The following is a 19026-nucleotide window of genomic DNA, read 5'->3' on the forward strand; positions in this document are numbered from 1 at the left end:
CCTGTATATATATCTTATAATCACCTAATGAAGAGTCAGCGTGTTACACGTGCCCAAAGCCACCACAAATAGCTTTATACTTCACATTCTTTGCAAATGGGTCCTAAAAATAATTTGATAAAAAATGACATTTCAGATTCAAATACAGTAATGTCCTCTAGTAGCTACCCCGGCGAGTTCCCTGGTAACACCACTAGCTAATGTATATATTACAACTTGGATGTATACAAAAATCTCGATCAGCCTCCAAACCGCAAACAGCAGGCTGCCTGCTCATCCGCACCACGTGACACACGCGATGGGCAACGTCATTACTGCTCGACGCTGCTGGTTACCATAGAGACGGGAAGAGAGTCCTTCGGCACCACTACGTCGTAGGGAAGATGCCTCGACCCAGGTATGGGGTGAAGAGGGGCAAGTTGGTTTGGGATTTGAGAAGAACACCGGCTGCTTCGTATCAGAATACGGAGGTCTGATAATATCGCAGTAGGCCCGCCCGCCGGCCGGCCCCCGGGTATAGTCACAGGCTGGCACGGGTACGCGCTGTAGGTATACCTGTCAGGTGATTACGGAGGTGGGCTACGATCACAATATTGCGAGAGACCTCTGTGACGGCTCCTGGTGCTGTGCTACGCTATCATGCTGTCATTCTTTGCAAACATAACAATAAAAAAGCTTAAAACAGATAATGTTTGTGACATACATGTAAACCTTTCTCAAAGTAGCCGGCTTAGCCGAGGGATACCTATAAAATATAAGGTTTATTGCAAAAATTAAAAAAGAAAAAAAAAAAGCGAAATCTTAAAAAGGGTTAATAATAATAGAAACAGTGGGGTGAATATGGCTGTTAGCGCGTCTGCGTTTGGTGTGTTTCATATGCCTTCTCATAAGCTACACATGCAAACTGTCCGCCTTTCCGGAGAACGTTGTCATGGAGAATCGCGGTGCCTTTTTCCCTCTATAGATATAAATGAAATCCATGTCTGAGAACCAGTATTTAAAACGTACGCTGGCATTTTGCATGGTTCTGATTTCCATCTTTTTCTAGCATAAAAATAGAATGAACTCTCGCTTTATGGGCTCGCCGTGGTACACAATGCTTATCCTAAATAAGCTGGTAATAAGCTGGTAATTCAGGGGCATCTGCATTATATTCACCAGTCTCTGAAGAATTTGCCACTTATCTTCTTACACCTCTGCCTCCAAGGCATGTTAGGTGGTCTGTCCCTGTGTTTTGGATGCTTTCCAATAAAGCCTTTCTTCAATTGTTGAACTGCTCCAAATTATGTGAATATAAATGTACGTGCACGGAGAGAGAAATAAGACACACGACACACTCTGGGTCAGGTCCAAAATCACTCTGCTTTATTTTGTTTATATTATAGATTATATAGTGTCCGGAAAGAGAGACGTCAGGTTACGTAAAGCTTATTAATTGGTTAATCCTGAAACTATGCGGAACTAGGCAGAAAACCGTTAGAAGCAAATGTTAGATACTTTCCTGCAACTAGATATAGCCGGATGGCGCTTATGGTTAGTAAAACATAGATAATTGAATACACTGCTACTTGCGTCTCCCACGTATCTGCGTGAGGTGTAACCCTTTATTGGTCGAGGCCAGCTTATATTCATTAAAGCAATAAGCGTTTCTTGCTGATATATAGTGGTTCCATAACACCTGGGGCTGCCCTATTCCGTGTTTCAAATGATTGCAGCTTCCAGAGACCGGTTACAACGCTGCTAGTTTCTCCTCCATATAATTGCAGGACTGTTCCCAAAAGGTCTCCAGACTGCGAGGATGTTAAAAATGTCAAGATATAAATGTATAAATGTAAATGTTTTGGGTTTTTTTCTGTTTCCCAGTGACAGCCTGTGGGACATAGCTATAGCTGAAGTACAAAAAAAGGAAAATGCTGGAAACGAAGAGGACCCTGAAGGAGCTGTTCATTCTGAACGATCAGTCTTCTTCATAGGCAACAAAAATGGGGTACTATAATTGTATATCGTGCACCTATAAAGAGAAGTGCCCCCCCCCCGCATGGCCTGATGATGGACTCCATCACTAAAGACGCTAACTACACATTATCACGCATGTTTTCCACTGAAATTTACTATACACAAATAGAAATGCACACACGCATGAACAAGAACTCACACTTTGCAAAGCCATACCCTGCACCCAAGCTGACTGAAAAAGACAGAGGTTACTTACCCCTTCTGTGTTGCATGTTGGTTAGTTACGATCTATATGTCTGCTAACAGAGAGGAGGCTCTCAGAAAATAGCCTGCTCCATCAGTGACCACATTGACCATTTCTTTCGGGACATATGTAAATTTGGCATGTTGCTCACAGCACTGCTATAAGATACTGTCACTGACACTTTCTGACCCTGATAAAAATTTGTGATGTCATGAAAAACTGAGGTCATAGTCAAGAGTAAAAGACAAGATATATCGTCTTGTATCAAAACGTCTCTTATTTAACTCAACCAATTAACAAAAAACTGTGTCTTATATATACGTTATATTATACTTTATACATTATATTTTAAATCTAGGCGGAGCCCCTGGTTCATCCATTGTTAAGAAAAATGGACTGGCCTGCCTAATCCCACTCTCTCCCTGTCCACTCTCCTTAATCTACCCACCGCCCCAGGTCATACCCCTTCCCACCTACTGGGATCATCAATCTTCGTTTTATAGATAATTTTCAGACCAATAATTCAATACAATCCCTTTACCAAAGAGTACTTCACTAGGTTTATTTTAATTTTGTTATTTCGTATTACTGTTTTATTATTATGATATATTATTTATTTGTAGTCCTGTGAAATGAAGTGATTATATTTATGCGTTTGTTCATTTGTTTTCTGTCTTTTAGGGAAAGACATCTATTATTCTTCGATGTCTTGACAGGTACAAGTCGTTCCTATCATTTCTTAGTTGTCTAATGTTTTCCAATAATTTCATTAAATAGACAGCTGCTATTTAGACAAATAAATCACCAAAGGGAGAATTAAAAAGTTAGAGAGGGTATTATAATAGTGTATGAATATGTGCAGGGCCAATATATAGAGCTGTCCGGTGACCTGTTCATTAACAGAAATTAACAGAGGTCATCCTCTAAGACTGGAAGAGAGAAGATTTCATACACAACAAAGGAAGGGATTCTTTACAGTAAGGGCCATAAAGGTATGGAATCCACTGCCAAGAGAGGTGGTTCTACCAGATTCAAGATACAGGGCTATAAATGATAGAATTAGTATTAATATTTTAGAGCTTCTTGATCCAAAGAGAAATCGTATTGCCTTTTGTAGTCACGAAGGAATTTTCTCCCTAAGTGGCAATTTAAAAAAAAAAAAGTTTGGTTTTTTTGCCTTCTTTTGGATCAAAAGCAGGAATGCTAAGTAGAAAGGGTCTAAAATAAATTACTGTACTGTATCCTGTGAAGGGTTTGCAAGTATAGGAAAAACTCTTTTTGTACAATACAAATGCAAATCTTGGTACAATCTGCTTTTCTCTGGCAGCTAAAATGGGTCTATAAATATTTCTGAATATGTGAGGAGAAAACGCCCGTACAAATGGGAACTTGTACAAAATGCTTTATTTCATTTTTTATGAACTACAAATCCCACAGTCATCCAACTGATGGTGTTCTTATGTTACCTAGAGATGTTTTACTATTTTTAATGTTACCTTTTAATTACTAAGCGCCAACAAATTACCCCTGATGATTAACACATACATAAGAAATATACATTAACACTGAGAATGCCCCGCTTTTGAGTAGTATGGGTAATCTAAACAAAATGAGGGGTGAAAGAGGGAGTAGGGGGTCTCTTGTAAGGGTAAGTGGTTTCAGGGTGCAAAGGAAGATGTATAAATAAGGTGTGGGGGAATTAGTTTGTATCAAGATGGTGGCTATCAGATGGCTTGTGGTGTTTCAGGAACACTATAGGAGGGGCAACAGAAAAAATATATTTTCTGCCTGAGAGTTGTCCAATCCCATGGGATCGCTTCTTTTTTTCCTGTTGTGCTCCTGTGGATCTCCATATCTTGCGGTAATATCGATTACCGTGTTAAATGCCTTATTGTTATTATTATTTTGTTTCCATTCACAGGGATGAAGTGTCCAAGCCAACCTTAGCCTTAGAGTATACATTTGGAAGAAGAGCAAAGGGACACAGCACTGTAAGCTTTGGGAATAATAACTGACATCAAGGGACTGCATTGGTTATCTTTGTGGGCATCGGAAAAATCCAAGATTCAAGCATAGATACGATAGAGGCCCCATACTCCATATCTTAATTAGCTAAGTCAGTGAGAATTAACAAGAAATGACTTCGACTTGTATTTAATTAGATAATTAGATAACATTATCTTTTGGGCAGCAAGTTGTACTAATGTTCTCTGTTATCTTCAGTTCAAGGTTTGTGCCTGATTACTAGAATGTCTTCTGGGTTACATTAGCTAAAGCTTTATAGATAAAACCACCAGCACATTACAGATATTGCAATTTAAATCATATTTGTATTAGAACGTTATTCTTGCTATATTCAAGATGTTGTGAACTCTTTCATTTCAAGTTGGTTAGGTTTATGTGTGTGTGGGGGGGGGTACCACAGTAGCATTAGGCATAAAGTTGCTGCATTGCCCATGGTTCCTCAATGAAGATGATTGAGTTAGCAGGTAAATGTGCAGAAGAGTTAAGGTTTCAGCTTACTGACTTCATAATGACATGCCAAACCCAATGAACTTTTACCCCCAAAACATCTAGGTTGGCCCTGTAATATGCAGTTAAATACTTTTTTTAAATACATGATACAGGGCTCAGCTCAGCGCTTCTAGCAGGAAAAACCAGCGATGTAATGATTTTGGAAGTCATGTAAGCTTATTTACTAAAGGTAGGAGAGTTTCAACTTCACCTTACTATTTATTATTAGGGCCAACAGAGATGGGTTTCTCCAGCAAGAAAGGGTAAGCTGGCCCTATATAATGTACAGTTTAATGTGTAAGCCCTGCTCTTCCTGTAGCAGAAGCTCACTGGGCTTGGACCTTCATAATGTACAGTGAAGTTAATAAATAAAAACCACAACTCCCCTGCAAACTCTCCTGACATTTATTCTTTTGACTATTGAGTTGATTTAATGGTATGATGAGATTGGATGGCAATATCTAATATTGAGGGCTAGGGTGTGTGTGTGTATATATATATATAACCTATTTTACAAAAATGCAAGTGATGATCAATATCTGTGTGGTTCCAGATATAATACACCCGATGGAAAGATTCACTAGTCTTCCCTAATAATATGATTATATGACAGGAATTAGAATGTGTTTGGACCTTCACAGTACATATAATCTGTGTCATAGTGCCATGTTAGAAACATTTTACCTACATATGCCTCCATTTTCTTGCATTTCTCCTGGAATATCTCGCTTTCTACATTACAGTTTTTCCTTTCCTTTTCATGAACTCATTGTCCCTTTAGCTTTATGGTACTTTACGTTGATGATGGCTCACTAATTGACAGCTGATAACATTCTTTTTACAATAGATTGTAAATTTTGTACGATACGATAACTCATATCAGTTTATATACTGTAAATATGTACATCAAATATATTATTTTTCTGACTTCAGTGAAATCTAAAAAATAATATCACTCTGTATGGATTTGGGAATTGGTATGGAAAGCATTCTTTAATTATCTAGGAGTATACCTGAGTGATAAACAATGCATGTTGATATCGGTGATAACCCACAGGATACACACGTTATACCTTGCACTGGAAAAGAGATTTTAAGTCCGTAAAACAAGAGAACTCGACCTTGTAGACATTGTATTTGTGAAAAAAGGTTTCCAGCTTGGCTCGGCCTCTGTGACTGTACTTTAATCATGTTTGTTATTAGACATTTTTTGATAAAATATTTCATTGTAATTGTCATGGGGCTCATTATAATAATGGAGAAAGCAGGTAGACATTTCATCCCAACCCTTTTCAATTCTGCACCAGTTATAAATCAAGTTACAAACATTCATAAAGATACATACTCGATGGGCACTTTAGGAAGTGGAGATGAAATGCTGGGAAATATGACGTATGCTTAGGAAGTAGGTAGTTAGTCCAAACCTGCTATTAAAACAATCCAGAATTATTGAACCAGTTAAGAACATGTTAATCTCGATAATAAGACGGACTTGGGTAACTAAGTGAGTAACGCAGTCATCGGATTGTTCATTCACGGCTTAAGCAAATTTTTTCGGCTTAACTATCTACCCCCCCTCTCCCTCACTTCCCATAGTCCCAAATAAATCTTCTAGCTTCTTGCGCCTATAACTCTAGATAAGCCTCTAGATAAAAGAATCACAGTATTCATGAAACTGAGAACCAATTTATTGAGAAGATGTACATCCTTTACTCCGAAACATGAATATAATGAGATGTCAGGTACAGATGCCCAATATGGCCACACTTAGTATCCCCAAATTCTTGGAGTTAAGGGGCAAATATGTGCGTTTCCCTTTTTATCTGTTTAATTGCCCGTTTTAGATATATGGATTGTTTCATTATACCATAAAGTTGTCCTCAAAATTGCTCTTTGCTTTTCACGTTAAAAATATCACTTCAGCATCGTTTCACATCTAGAAAAATGTCTTATTTTAGGATTAACTATGTGCCAGATTACTCAATCCTTTAAATTCTTTGTTTTGTAGCCAAAAGACATTGCTCATTTTTGGGAACTAGGTGGAGGGACATCGCTGCTGGATTTAATCCGCATCCCGATCACAAGTGACAGTTTAAGGTACATAACACTTATCGTCAGTTATAATCTATTAACCGTTATAGGGAGAAATAGTGGATAGGGAAGGGATTACACTGTTGTGCTAAATAATCCTGCGTGTGTTTGATTATTTCACAGGACATTTTCTCTGGTTCTTGTTCTTGACCTTTCTAAACCGGATGAGTTGTGGCCGACAATGGAGAACCTTCTTCAGAAAACCAGGAATCATGTGAACAGAGTCGTGGCAGACATTGGAAAGGCAAATTCCAAACTAGCTAATCAAATAAAACAGAATATGTGGCAGAGTATGCTCAAGGACCATCCAGTATGTATCTTTTTATTTAAGTCAATACTACACTCCTTTTTAAGATCTAGTGGACTTCATTTAGAAACTGCACTACAACTACGACCTTTATGTTTCCTTAACAGGACAGAGAATTCATCGATCCATTCCCTATACCCTTATTAATTATTGGGAGCAAATATGACATTTTTCTGGTAAGAATTCATTTTGGTTTTTTTTGGGGGGGGGGGCATAGATTATATACTTAAACTGGTAGGTTGTTATTGAAAAGTATTTTAATCCTTTTAACTAATTCATTGAATTGGATTTATTTGTTGCCTTCAGTCTTTGGTTGTTATATTACAGATACAAATGTACACTCTGAGTGTGTAAAAGTAATGGGGATGTTTTGCTCAATTCCACCGTTTTCCAAGAGATGATAATACACTCGGTGACTTCAAGCATTGTATGTATTGTTTTAGCATTGTTTAATTTTAGGACCTCGAATCGGAGAAAAGAAAAGTTATATGCAAGACTCTTCGATTTGTATCACATTTCTATGGAGCCTCATTGATGGTGTGTATTTTTTTCTTTAGTTTGCATGTTTTTGCATGTTTTTTTAAACCAATTTCAAAGCTAATGTTCAAATGTGAGACATAGAATAAGCCAAGCTATTACAGTAGATAAAAAGTTGCCTTCAATAACAGAAAGATATAAGCACTACTTTTTATTTGTCCCAGTCATTACATTACTGTCATAGTATAATTTTTTTAAATGTATATTTTCTTTATTTTTGCAGTTCACAAGCAAATCTGAATCACTTAAAACAGTAACCCGTTCGTATATTAATCATTTGGCATTTGGACTGGACAGAAGGTAAAAAGGTTATCAGTTCTGCAAAAGCATGTAATTTTTTCCATTCCCTTTTATACATGTTGCTTCTGTATTTACCAATCTACCTTTTATGAAAATGATACATGCGCAGCATTAACCTGTGAACGTAGGTTGGATGGTTTGATATTAGGGAATATTTAGGGAAAAGTGAAATCCAGGTAAATTACTGCTCCATAAGAGTATGGAGACATGTTCTTCAGTGGCACTTCATTGGTAAAGATGATCAAAAACATTCCATTATACTCAATAATATGTATTTCGCTAAGTTTATTTTGTCAGGTGATTTGACAAATAGTTTTACCGAGAGGTAGACCCGAAGCTTCAAGGTCCCCTTACCCTTCCTTTTTCTGAAGGGGAACTATGATTAGGAATAGTTCTCTATACATGGTAATACAGTTGCTGATTTGCCCATGAGTGACTTTATCAGGAAACTTCTACTGTTTCTATATGTTTCTATATGTTCCAAATTGTAAGTGGGCCAGGGATCAGCAAGATGAGTCCAAAAGGCTACCATAAGAATGTAATTCTAAAGCAGCAAATAAAACGTGGATATGTGTCATTTTCATTTTCTTCCTTTTAACTTCTTTAGAGAGAATGAAGTATTTATGCGGATTCTAAAGATTGTAATTAGACTCTGAAATATATATTTTTTGTCTTTACAGTAAATCTGTTGCGGTGGATCATAATAAACCACTTCTCGTTCCAGCCGGGTCAGACTCGTTAAGCCAAATTGGTAAGAGTTATTTTAAATCCTTTCTATCCTTCTGCAAACCGGCTCTTTGTGCTATTCCACGTACCCAGAACACTTTCATAACCACCAACATCTTCCCCAGCACTGCTCATAAATGAATCTTTAATTAAGTAAATTCCCCTATTTTTTTTTTAAACTGGCAACAGGATGTTGTCATAGAAATGGATATAATTTTTCTTTTTTATTAAACCTTCAAATAAAAGAATAAAATGATAGATCTGTTAAGTTGTATTTCCTTAACATACTGCAAAGGCACCTTTTAATTATTATAATACTGTCTATATTTAAACGTTAGGGTCTCCTCCAGCCTCCAGTAGTGATTTACGACAGTTCAGTGGGAGCACACCCATGGAGTTATGGAAGAATGTCTACATGAGATATTTTCCTCCGCAGGTAAAAAAGTGCGCTGAAAAATATATTTTTTTAGTTAACTGATTAAAAGTTTTTTTTAGTATATGCTTTGCTGCTGCTTTGGTCAGGAAAGCTGTGACCAACGATTACACGTTACAAGAGTGACAGAAGTGGAAGGTGTAAGGGAGCGCTCACCCGCATGTTTTTCAGTACTCCTGCAAGTGTGTCTATGCTGTCATTTTTATACATGTTTTGTATTAGAGTCTTTCAGTCTTTACTGTGGACGTTATTCATTCACTGTGTTACATTCTACTTATTCACTTATTTTTGCTTCCTTTGTGCACGATTCTCATTGGAACAGCTCTAATCATCTCAACCAGCTCATGTACGCTATTGAAAGCTATGCCAGGCCTACATAGCCTCCATAATATGCTGTACCCAAACCCGTGTGTCCTTCAGTGGCTGGGATAAGAGCTAGGATATTGTATTCTAGAGCTCAGCAGTAAGGACAACAGCCATAGAGGGGGCAGCTAGGACATTGCCCTGGGTCAGGCCTAGGTCACCTCCAAGCCTAAAGCCAAAGCTGACGGGAAGGCCATTGGGTACATCATGTCATGGTTGCCTCTGTCTCGGTTTTATACTCCACGCTGATAATTGAGGGAGATCGCACTTTACATTTCCTAAATGCTCATATATATATGATTGAGTAGTGGTATAAATAGTGCTGTAAATGCTATTAAATCTGTTTTGTAGTCTACTGGCTAGGTGTTTTCTTACAGGCTGGGGGCCGTATAATTTTTTTTTTCTGTTTATCCATTTATAAATTGACTTTAGTTCCTTTATTGACAATAACATGCTAAAGGTGATTATTAATCTTTCTCTCTGTTCTTTATAGAATGCAAGGGACAGAAAAGATTTGAAAGACCCTGCTAAAGATCCACAGTACGCCGAAAGTGAAGTTGATGCCATGAGGGCTCAAAAGGATCAGGTACTGCTAAAATAATTTGGAATAGAGAAATGTCCCAGCATTTTGTCGCATTATAGTCATCAGTCCAATGAGACTGGACTAACTGAATGTAATGACTCAAGAAAGAGTCCCAAAGGCTTAAAAGGAAGAATATGCCATTTTTATCCCAAAGACCCGTTAAAAATGCTTAGGAAGGCACTTTTTGTCTTTAGTGGTGGCAAGATTCCAGGTTTACCTGGCATATGTGAGCTTCCAATGCTGTCCTCCATGCCAGGGCTTCACAGTTGAACCTTACATGTACATGTTTGTGCCTGCTAAATCATATCAGCTAAAAAACCCCGAGTTCTAAACGTTTTACTTACTCGGAGTTCTGTGTTTGTGTTTTTAAACCCTAATGGGATCCATGTTGGGACCCTAGTGATGGTTTATCTTTTGTCTGTAGTGTCTTAATAATCGAAAGGTGATAAGCAAGGTTTTCTTGGGTGGGCGTCCATAGTCATAGTTCTTCTTTCATTTTGAACTCTTATAAAATGTCTTCTCTAAAAGGTAACTCTCGTGCAGACACCTTTATCTGCGTAGCCACGTGGAATAAAGAGAAAATGATTTTCCCCAATCTAGATTTTTATTATCGAAAGGGATTTATCAGTAATGAAACACTTACTAAAAAGGCCCTTGGTACACCCAAGTAGCCAATGAGATAAAACTCAATATGAAGTGGATTATTATTTTTCTAATGACAAACTGTGGCAGGGCAAAGTTCTTCCTGATTAATTTGCAAGTTCCTGTTTTTTGATTGGGGGAAAAATGGATACATATTTTTTGCCTACTTTTATGTTACAATAGAAACAAGCCAGCCCTGGCGTGAGACAAGCAAAGCTGTCCTTACACGGGTGGCCAGGGACAGGCTGGCTTGGAGGGATGGGGACACTTACCCTTAAGCTGGTCCGAGCATTTCATGCAGGGCCAGCTCACCTTTTTAGGGCTCTGGGAAGTGGGGTCATATACTAGAAGCGTCTTCTACCTCTTAAAGGGGGGATAAGCTGATTGAGGTATCACTTGGCTGTACTTACCCCCAGACAAAAGGTGCCAGCTCTGAGCTTGGCTGCCATGACACTAGACCTACTTCACTGGCTGGCACTATACGGATTTAGCTTCTCTTTCACTTGACAGAATTGTCTTTCCTGGCATAAGACTGCAAGCGAATCTGTCACTTATACTATTCTATACATCATTTTACAGATTTAAATAAGCAATATATGTCTGTCAGAAATCCACCTTTGTAGTATACCATGCAACCATCTTAACTGTTCTCAGGATATGTGTACTTATTCCTCCCTGATATGTTGTCTCATGGCCCCCTTTTTAAGTTGATTTGTTCCGGTAGCCTTTGCAAGTGCGGGTGAGGAGAAGGCAGAGAACTTCAGAACATCTGCGAATCTTGCTTACCTGGTGTAACATTTTACACTAAATATCTGTAAACAGTTCTAGTGATTGACAAAGAAACTTAAACTAAAAACATGTTATATGTGATGTACCCTGCAGAATATGATGGTGCGGTATCAATAAATGAATAATAATACGATGATAAGAGTCTGTGTCTGCAATTCCACGTCTCTACTACTGTTAACAAATGTTGCCAAGAAAATATGTATTATTCCTTTATTTTCAAGACCAGCCACTAGAACGTCTCGATATGTTGAATTATTATTGTGGAGGGACACTCCAACCATCATATAAACGTTAGTTTTGTGGTGTTCCTTTTCTGGCTGAACACATCCGCTGCCACGCAGTAAACGTACCGCCAGTCACCTCCAGTGTTGGCAGATTTCAATAGGAGCGCTTTCCTTCCACTGATTGGGTGCTTCAAGCAGCCAATCAGTAGCAAGAAATGTTGGACCACGGCAAAGTAGGGCAGCAACAGGGCTGAGACTTCTAGTCTTTTTTATTGTTTCAAAGAATGCATATCACTCACAGTTAGTATTTTAATATGTATTTTTCTGTATTGGGGAGACATTAAGCTGCCCCTTCAAAATATATTATAAAACCTCCTAACTGAAGGCTTCTCCTGAATTGTTTCTTGAAATAGCTTCACCACCGTTTGACCGCTAGTAACCCCACAATTCAACTCCTCTCTCTTATCAGTTTGTTGACATCCAGAAATTATGACTGATAAGTTATTGCTGGTAATACAGCATGTTCATGGTAAGGCAGTTATCCGCCGGGCGCTCAGATAACTCGCTGTCAGCCGAAAACATGGAACCTATACACTTCAGGTTATTGACTCAGAGTTACCCGAGTGCCGGCAGACCTCCCTCGGAGTCACGCTTATTAATGCAGTATTTGTTTAAATCCTTGAAGGGTACATCCGACACGGCTTTTATTATTATTATTATTATCCTTTATTTATATAGCGCCAACAGTTTACGCAGCGCTTAATACAATACATAAATTCAAGGGATATGACAAGACAAGAATTGACAGACTAAGACAAACCGATACATTTGGTGGAGAGAGCCCTGCTCGCAAGCTTACAATCTAGAGGGAAATGGGGTGACAAACATAAGGCATAGAGAAAGGGTGAGAGGTATTGTGGGGGTTGTATCGATGACAAGGAAGTTCTAGCAGCTAAGATGGTATGCTTCTCTGAAGAAGTGGGTTTTTAGATGTTTCTTGAATGTTGGGAGGGAGGGAGAATGCTGAAGGTTCCTTGGGAGAAGATTCCAGAGATATGGGGCAGCTCGAGTGAAATCTTGTAGACGGGAAAAGGAAGAGGTGATGAGTGAGGAGGAGAGCCTTAGCCCATGGGAGGAACGTAGGGATCGAGTAGGAGAGTATTTGCTAATGAGGTCAGAAATGTACGGAGGAGCAGTATTATGGATGGCCTTATATGTCAGTACCAGGATCTTAAATTTAATTCTAAAGGTAATTGGGAGCCAGTGGAGGGTTTCACAGAGGGGGGAAGCAGAAGAGGAGCGACGTGCAAGGAAGATGAGCCTAGCAGCCGCATTAAGGATAGACTGTAGAGGAGAGAGTCGAGACAGTGGAGTGCCAACCAGAAGAGTGTTGCAGTAGTCAAGACGGGAAATGATAAGGGAATGAACCAGGGTTTTTGTGGATTCTTGGGTGAGGAATGGGCGGATACGAGAGATGTTTTTTAGGTGCAAGCGGCAGGATCTGGCGAGGGACTGAATGTGAGGGATGAAGGAGAGGTTTGAGTCAAGGATGACCCCAAGGCATCGGGCCTGGTTAGTAGGAGAGATAGTCGTGTTGTTAATGGTGATAGAGAATTCAGGTAGTGGAGTGGAGATGGAGGGAGGGAAGATAATGAGTTCAGTTTTAGAAAGATTAAGTTTCAGGTAGTGTTGTGACATCCATGAAGAAATAACAGACAAGCAATTGGTAATACGGGACAGGAGAGATGGAGAGAGATCAGGAGAAGACAGGTAGATTTGGGTATCATCTGCATATAGGTGATACTGGAGGCCAAATGAGTTGATTAGTTTGCCAAGAGATGAAGTATAAAGAGAGAACAGCAGAGGGCCAAGGACTGAACTTTGGGGGACACCAACCGAAAGTGGAAGGGGCGATGATGTCTTGCCAGAGAAGTTGACAGAGAAGGAACGGTTAGACAGATATGAGGAGATCCAGGAGAGAGCTGTATCTCGAATGCCTATAGAAGCAAGTGAGTCTAGAAGAAGGTGGTGATCAACAGTATCGAAAGCAGCAGAGAGATCCAGTAGAATTAGAATAGAGTAGTGACCTTTTGCTTTGGCAGAGAGCAAGTCATTGGAGACTTTTGTTAGAGCTGTTTCAGTAGAGTGAAGGGGTTTGAAACCAGACTGTAGAGGGTCAAGGAGGGAATTAGAGGAGAGGAAGTTAATGAGGCGGTTGTACACAATCCGTTCAAGCAGCTTAGAGGTAAAAGGAAGCAGAGAGATAGGGCGGTAGTTAGACAAACAGACGGGATCTGAGGAAGGATTCTTTAGAATTGGTGTGATTAGCGCATGCTTGAAGGCAGATGGTACAGTTCCAGATGATAGAGAAAGATTAAATAGGTGGGTAAGTGATGGACCAAGGGATGGATATAGAGACTTTGTAAGGTGTGAAGGGATGGGGTCAAGGGGACAGGTTGTTGGGTGAGAGGAAGAAAGAAGAGTGGCTATCTCTTCTTCGGTTGTAGGGGAAAAGGCAGTTAGTATAGTAGGAGTGGAGAGAGTGGTGTTGAGTGGTGTAGGAGGGAGTTGTAAGGAAGAGAGGTCTTTTCTAATAGTCTCGATCTTCTCTTTGAAGTGGGCAGCAAGATCTTGGGCAGTGAGAGAGGTTTGTGGTGTGGGTGTGGAGGGACAGAGAAGGGAGTTGAAAGTAGAAAAAAGGCGTCGTGGGTTGGAAGAAAGAGAGGATATGAGAGTGGAGAAGTAGAGCTGTTTGGTGAGAGAGAGGGCAGAGTTGTAGGTGTGGAGCATGAATTTATAATGAGTAAAGTCTTCGCTGGATTTGGATTTTCTGAAATAACGCTCAGCCGTGCGGCAGCACTTCTGAAGAAACCGTGTGGTTTTGGTATGCCATGGTTGGCGTTTAAATTGTCGGGGGTAACTTGTAGTAATTGGAGCTATGGTGTCGAGGGATGAAGCAAGTGTGTTGTTATAAAAAGAGGCTGCTGTGTCTGGGCAGGAAAGGGTTAACATGGAAGGTAAGAGAGGTTCAAGTGAGGCTGACAGTTGGGTAATGGTATTGTCTGGTAATGGCCTACAAGTATGAGGTGAACGCTGTAAGTTTGTTTTGTTAGGGGTTAGCACTGGAGAAAAGGATAGAAGGTGGTGGTCAGACAGAGGGAACGGGTAGATGGAGAAGTCTGAAAGGGAGCATGATCTGGAGAAAACCAGATCAAGTGAGTGTCCCTCGGTGTGCGTAGGGGAATTAGTCCATTGAGAGAGACCAGAGGAGGATGTCAGGGAGAGGAGTTTGGAGCTAGCAGAGTTGTTAGATATATCTAGAGGAATGTTAAAGTCACCCAGAATAAGACAGGGGATATTAGGAGAGAGGAAGAAAGGGAGCCAGGCAGAGAGGTGGTCAAAGAACTGTGAGGTAGGACCTGGAGGGCGATATATGACAGCAATTTGAAGAGAGAGTGGAGAGAAAAGACGGATTGTGTGAGTTTCAAACAGAATGAGAGGGAGGGAGGGCTTGGTATATTCTGGAAGGTGCAGTGAGGTGAGAGAAGGATGCCTACACCACCACCCTTTCTGCCATCAGGCCTAGGAGTGTGGCTGAAATGTAGTCCTCCGAAGGAGAGTGCAGCAGAAGCAGTAGTGTCATGGGAGGGGATCCAGGTTTCAGTAAGAGCTAGGAGGTTAAAAGCATGGGATAGAAAAAGGTCATGTATACAAGCAAGTTTGTTGCATACCGAGCGGGCATTCCATAGGGCACAGTTAAAGACGGGAGGTAGCTTATGGTTGGAGATGATAGGAATAAGATTGGTTAGGTTGCGCATGTTGATTGAGTTTGCTGGTTTAGAGTGATAGGAATAGGGAAGACTATGTGGGGCTTTGTGGATGGTTAAGACTTAGTCACTGTGTCTACACCTTTAGATGTGACATTTGTGTCCTGTGAATACATTTTACTGGATCTTACAGAGTTTCTGGACAAAAATAAAAGTGCATTTTATGCAAACCTTTTTCAAGTTAGTTTAAAAAAAAATCCACAGGAGATACACATCTGAGCATCCCCCAAGTATAATAATAACAGCATGTTGTGTTTTAGAGGACATTAAGGGCCGAGATATGACTTGGGATCCTCTTGGTTTCTTTTTGGACCCCAGCTCTGATTGGCTGCTTCTGATTGACATTGGCTTCCACCGTGATGTTAAATACTAATATACTGTATTTTCAAATGCTCTGAAAAAGACCCCTCGTCTAATAACCGGGGTCGTCTTATAATCAGACCTCAACTAGGTCTGACTATGAGACTTAAGATCCAGATCCCCCGCAGCGATGCAGGGGACCTGGATCTCCTGTCTCCTCCCCACCCACCCCACTTACCGGTACTTCTGAGTCCCCGAATAGAGCGTAGAGCTCTACACGCTGCCCGGACTAAGCTCTACGCGATTCGCGTAGACCTCTACATGCTGCCCGGACTAAGCACCGGGCAGCGTGTAGAGCTCTACGCGATTCGCGTACACAACCAACGCTGCAGCCGGGAGGAGGTGCGGTTAGCAGCGGGGGTTGTCTGTGTCCATCGAGCAGACCTTTCCCGGCTGTCAGAGATCAGAGTTCCCAGTGATCTCTGACAGCCGGGGAAGGTCTGCGCGATGGACGCAGACAACCCCCACCGCTAACCGCACCTCCTCCCGGCTGCAGCGGAAGTTGTCTACACACTGCCCGGACTACGCACCGGGGACTCAGAAGCTCGGGTAAGTTTGGAGGAGGGAGGGGGAGGGAGTGTTAAATGGGGGGGGGCATAAGGCATTTCTGGAGGCAGAGTGCTCTGTGAAATGCCTTTTAACCCCCTTAATGCCCCTCTGCCTCCAGAAATGCCTTTTAATCTTCTTTACGCCACTCTGCCTCCTGAAATGCCTTATAGCGCCCTATATGCCACTCTGCCCCATAATATGCCCTTTAACCCCCTAAATGCCAGGGTGGCATATAGGGGTATAAGGCAATTCTGGAAGCAGAGTGGCACATGGGGGGTCAAAAGGCATTTCTGGGGCAGAGTGGCAAGCCAGGGGGCAGATGTGCATAACTGGGGGGGGCAGGTTGAAAAAAAAGGAAATAAAAACAAAATATTTTTCTCAATCATAGCTTTTATTAAAAAAAAAATATTCACATAGTTTACATGAATTAACATTTACTGGTAAAACTTTTTTCCTATAGGGTCGTCTTATATTCAGGCTTTTTCTTTTTTTCATAAACAAATATTTAGATTTTGGGGGGTCGTCTTATAATCAGGGTCGTCTTATAATTGAGCAAATACGGTAATGTGTCACTCATTATAAAGGGATTAAAAAAATCGACACTTAGAATAGACGTAAGAGCATTTACTTCTTCTTTAACTAAACTGGTAGCCAAAGTAATAAAAATAGAGCTAGTTAAAAATACGATAAATAGACAGCGGAACTAAACGACTTTGTCCAATTAAATGAGATAACGTTAGATAATATCTCTGTACCCGTTGCACCGTAGTAATACCCTTTGCACTGAGATGGCTCTATTTCCAGACATCTCAAAGAGTTTGGCATTAAACGTCATCTGTTTATTGGGTTCAAGGTGACTTGTCACTTTGGGTGTGAATATAGTAATGTTATCTTATCATTCTCCATTATATAATAATCTGCTAATACGCCGTTCCAATTTTTTTTTTTTTATTTTCTGATCTATGTTATAGGAAGTAGCGACAAGTCAATCTCAACATAAAATAAATACGCTACGGAATATATGACAAAACCAAGGACCAATTAACATCTTTATACAGAGAAAAACAGGCTGACAAGATGGACCGAATGGTTCTTATCTGCTGTCAAATGCTGTGTTTTTCATTTCAAATATGGTATAAAGTGCTAGAATAGGTAGTGGGGAGAAGCAGGGTGGTGGTCTCGGGGCCATAGCTTGCATTCGAACTTAGTGAACCAGGAATGTGCCCAATGCGCCATGTTTTTTAAGGGAAGTCAGCGAGATGAAATGGGTGGGGCTTAATGGAAGCCATGCTCATCTAAGCTCCACCCATTTCATGGGATGTCTATGCCACGTCTGCTCTGTTTTAATGTCACTTACTGGGTTCATATTTTTTTCCTTATCACTGGGGATACTGCGTTCCTCCAATCACAGTCTTTCCCTGTCTTAAAGAGATTAGCTGACCAAACCGAGTCTGCGCCGTGGGCCTTCCATCCCTACAATCCAAACAGTGTTTTCTCCTGGTAGATTAGCCCCATCAATGCCGGGCACACCGGCTCCAGCTAGGTGGCTGATCAGGGTTGAATACATCCCTTGCGCCAGGAAGCCCCCGTTCATAAATTTCACCCCTGGGTTTATCTGGCTCCTAGGTTTTGCATACGTTTGTCCAGTGGATCCAACGTAAAGGAGTTGAGGCACAAAGTAAAGTGCTGTGCATGTAAACACTATGCTGTGTACTGGATAAGATAAGGGCTTCACTAGTTTATTACACATATTTATAAATATGTGCAAATAGCCCTGTCTGCTGAGTTTATATTCAAGTGTTTATAATAAATGCCCTCTTTTCTATTTTTAGGAACTGGAGCAATATAAAAGAAATGCTGATAAGTCATGGAAATCAATGGTTCTTGAGTCTCATACGCGGTGAGAGACCTTTGGATTTTGTATCCTTGTGTGTTCAAATGTTTATTTGGAGATATGGTCATATAAATAAATAAAATAAATGTGCTTTATATTGCATAAACTAAATGTTTTATTTAGTACACACATTGTATCTACCACAGTAACAGTAACGAAACCAGTGGCTTTTAAAGGGACACACACCTGCCCATGCACGCTGTGTGGAAATGCATATCTAGCCTCCCTTTAAGAGAAGTACGCCATCATATTAAAAGGTAATTAGCCGTGTTGGTTTGGATATTGGTGTCAAATGAAATGTTCTATATTTTTGGGGGGGGTTGACCACCTATTTTTGATTGTGGATATCGCATTGTATAATTCAATAAAAGGTTGATAAACACTTCCTGAATATATTTTTGTTTTTATTTCGATATCATGGAAAGGATTTATATTCTTCTTAGGGTACACAATTTAAAAGAAAAAGAGCAAATATTCCAAAAGTGTCAGGACTGAAAAATTGACAATTTTACAATAATTCGGAAATATCACAGAAAACATTCGCAATATTCTGGGTATGGATTTGGCAACAATGAAAACCATATTTTCTGCTCAACTTAAAATGTTTCTGTTAAATAAATATCTTAATCCGTACTAGATATATCACAATAAACATTTTCGTATCAAATGTTGATATGCATAGTGTAA

The 19026-nt window shown here is 40.1% G+C and overlaps 1 protein-coding gene across 1 annotated transcript; it reads left to right on the plus strand.

The window, feature by feature from the left end:
- Nucleotides 1-383: 383 nt before the first annotated feature.
- Nucleotides 384-18349, plus strand: LOC149303141 (cytoplasmic dynein 2 light intermediate chain 1-like). The gene is made up of 13 exons (XM_089481346.1): nt 384-397; nt 1864-1987; nt 2882-2916; nt 4122-4191; nt 6723-6811; nt 6929-7115; nt 7220-7288; nt 7572-7649; nt 7873-7949; nt 8630-8700; nt 9014-9111; nt 9965-10057; nt 18278-18349. Exons 1-13 carry the CDS (start codon nt 384-386, stop codon nt 18347-18349), a joined length of 1077 nt encoding a protein of 358 aa, XP_089337472.1.
- The last annotated feature ends 677 nt before the right edge of the window (nt 18350-19026 follow it).

This window comes from Sceloporus occidentalis, unplaced genomic scaffold (genome assembly GCF_023333645.1).
Source record: "Sceloporus occidentalis isolate IW3139 unplaced genomic scaffold, rSceOcc1.0.p SCAF_15, whole genome shotgun sequence".
Lineage (NCBI taxonomy): Eukaryota > Metazoa > Chordata > Lepidosauria > Squamata > Phrynosomatidae > Sceloporus > Sceloporus occidentalis.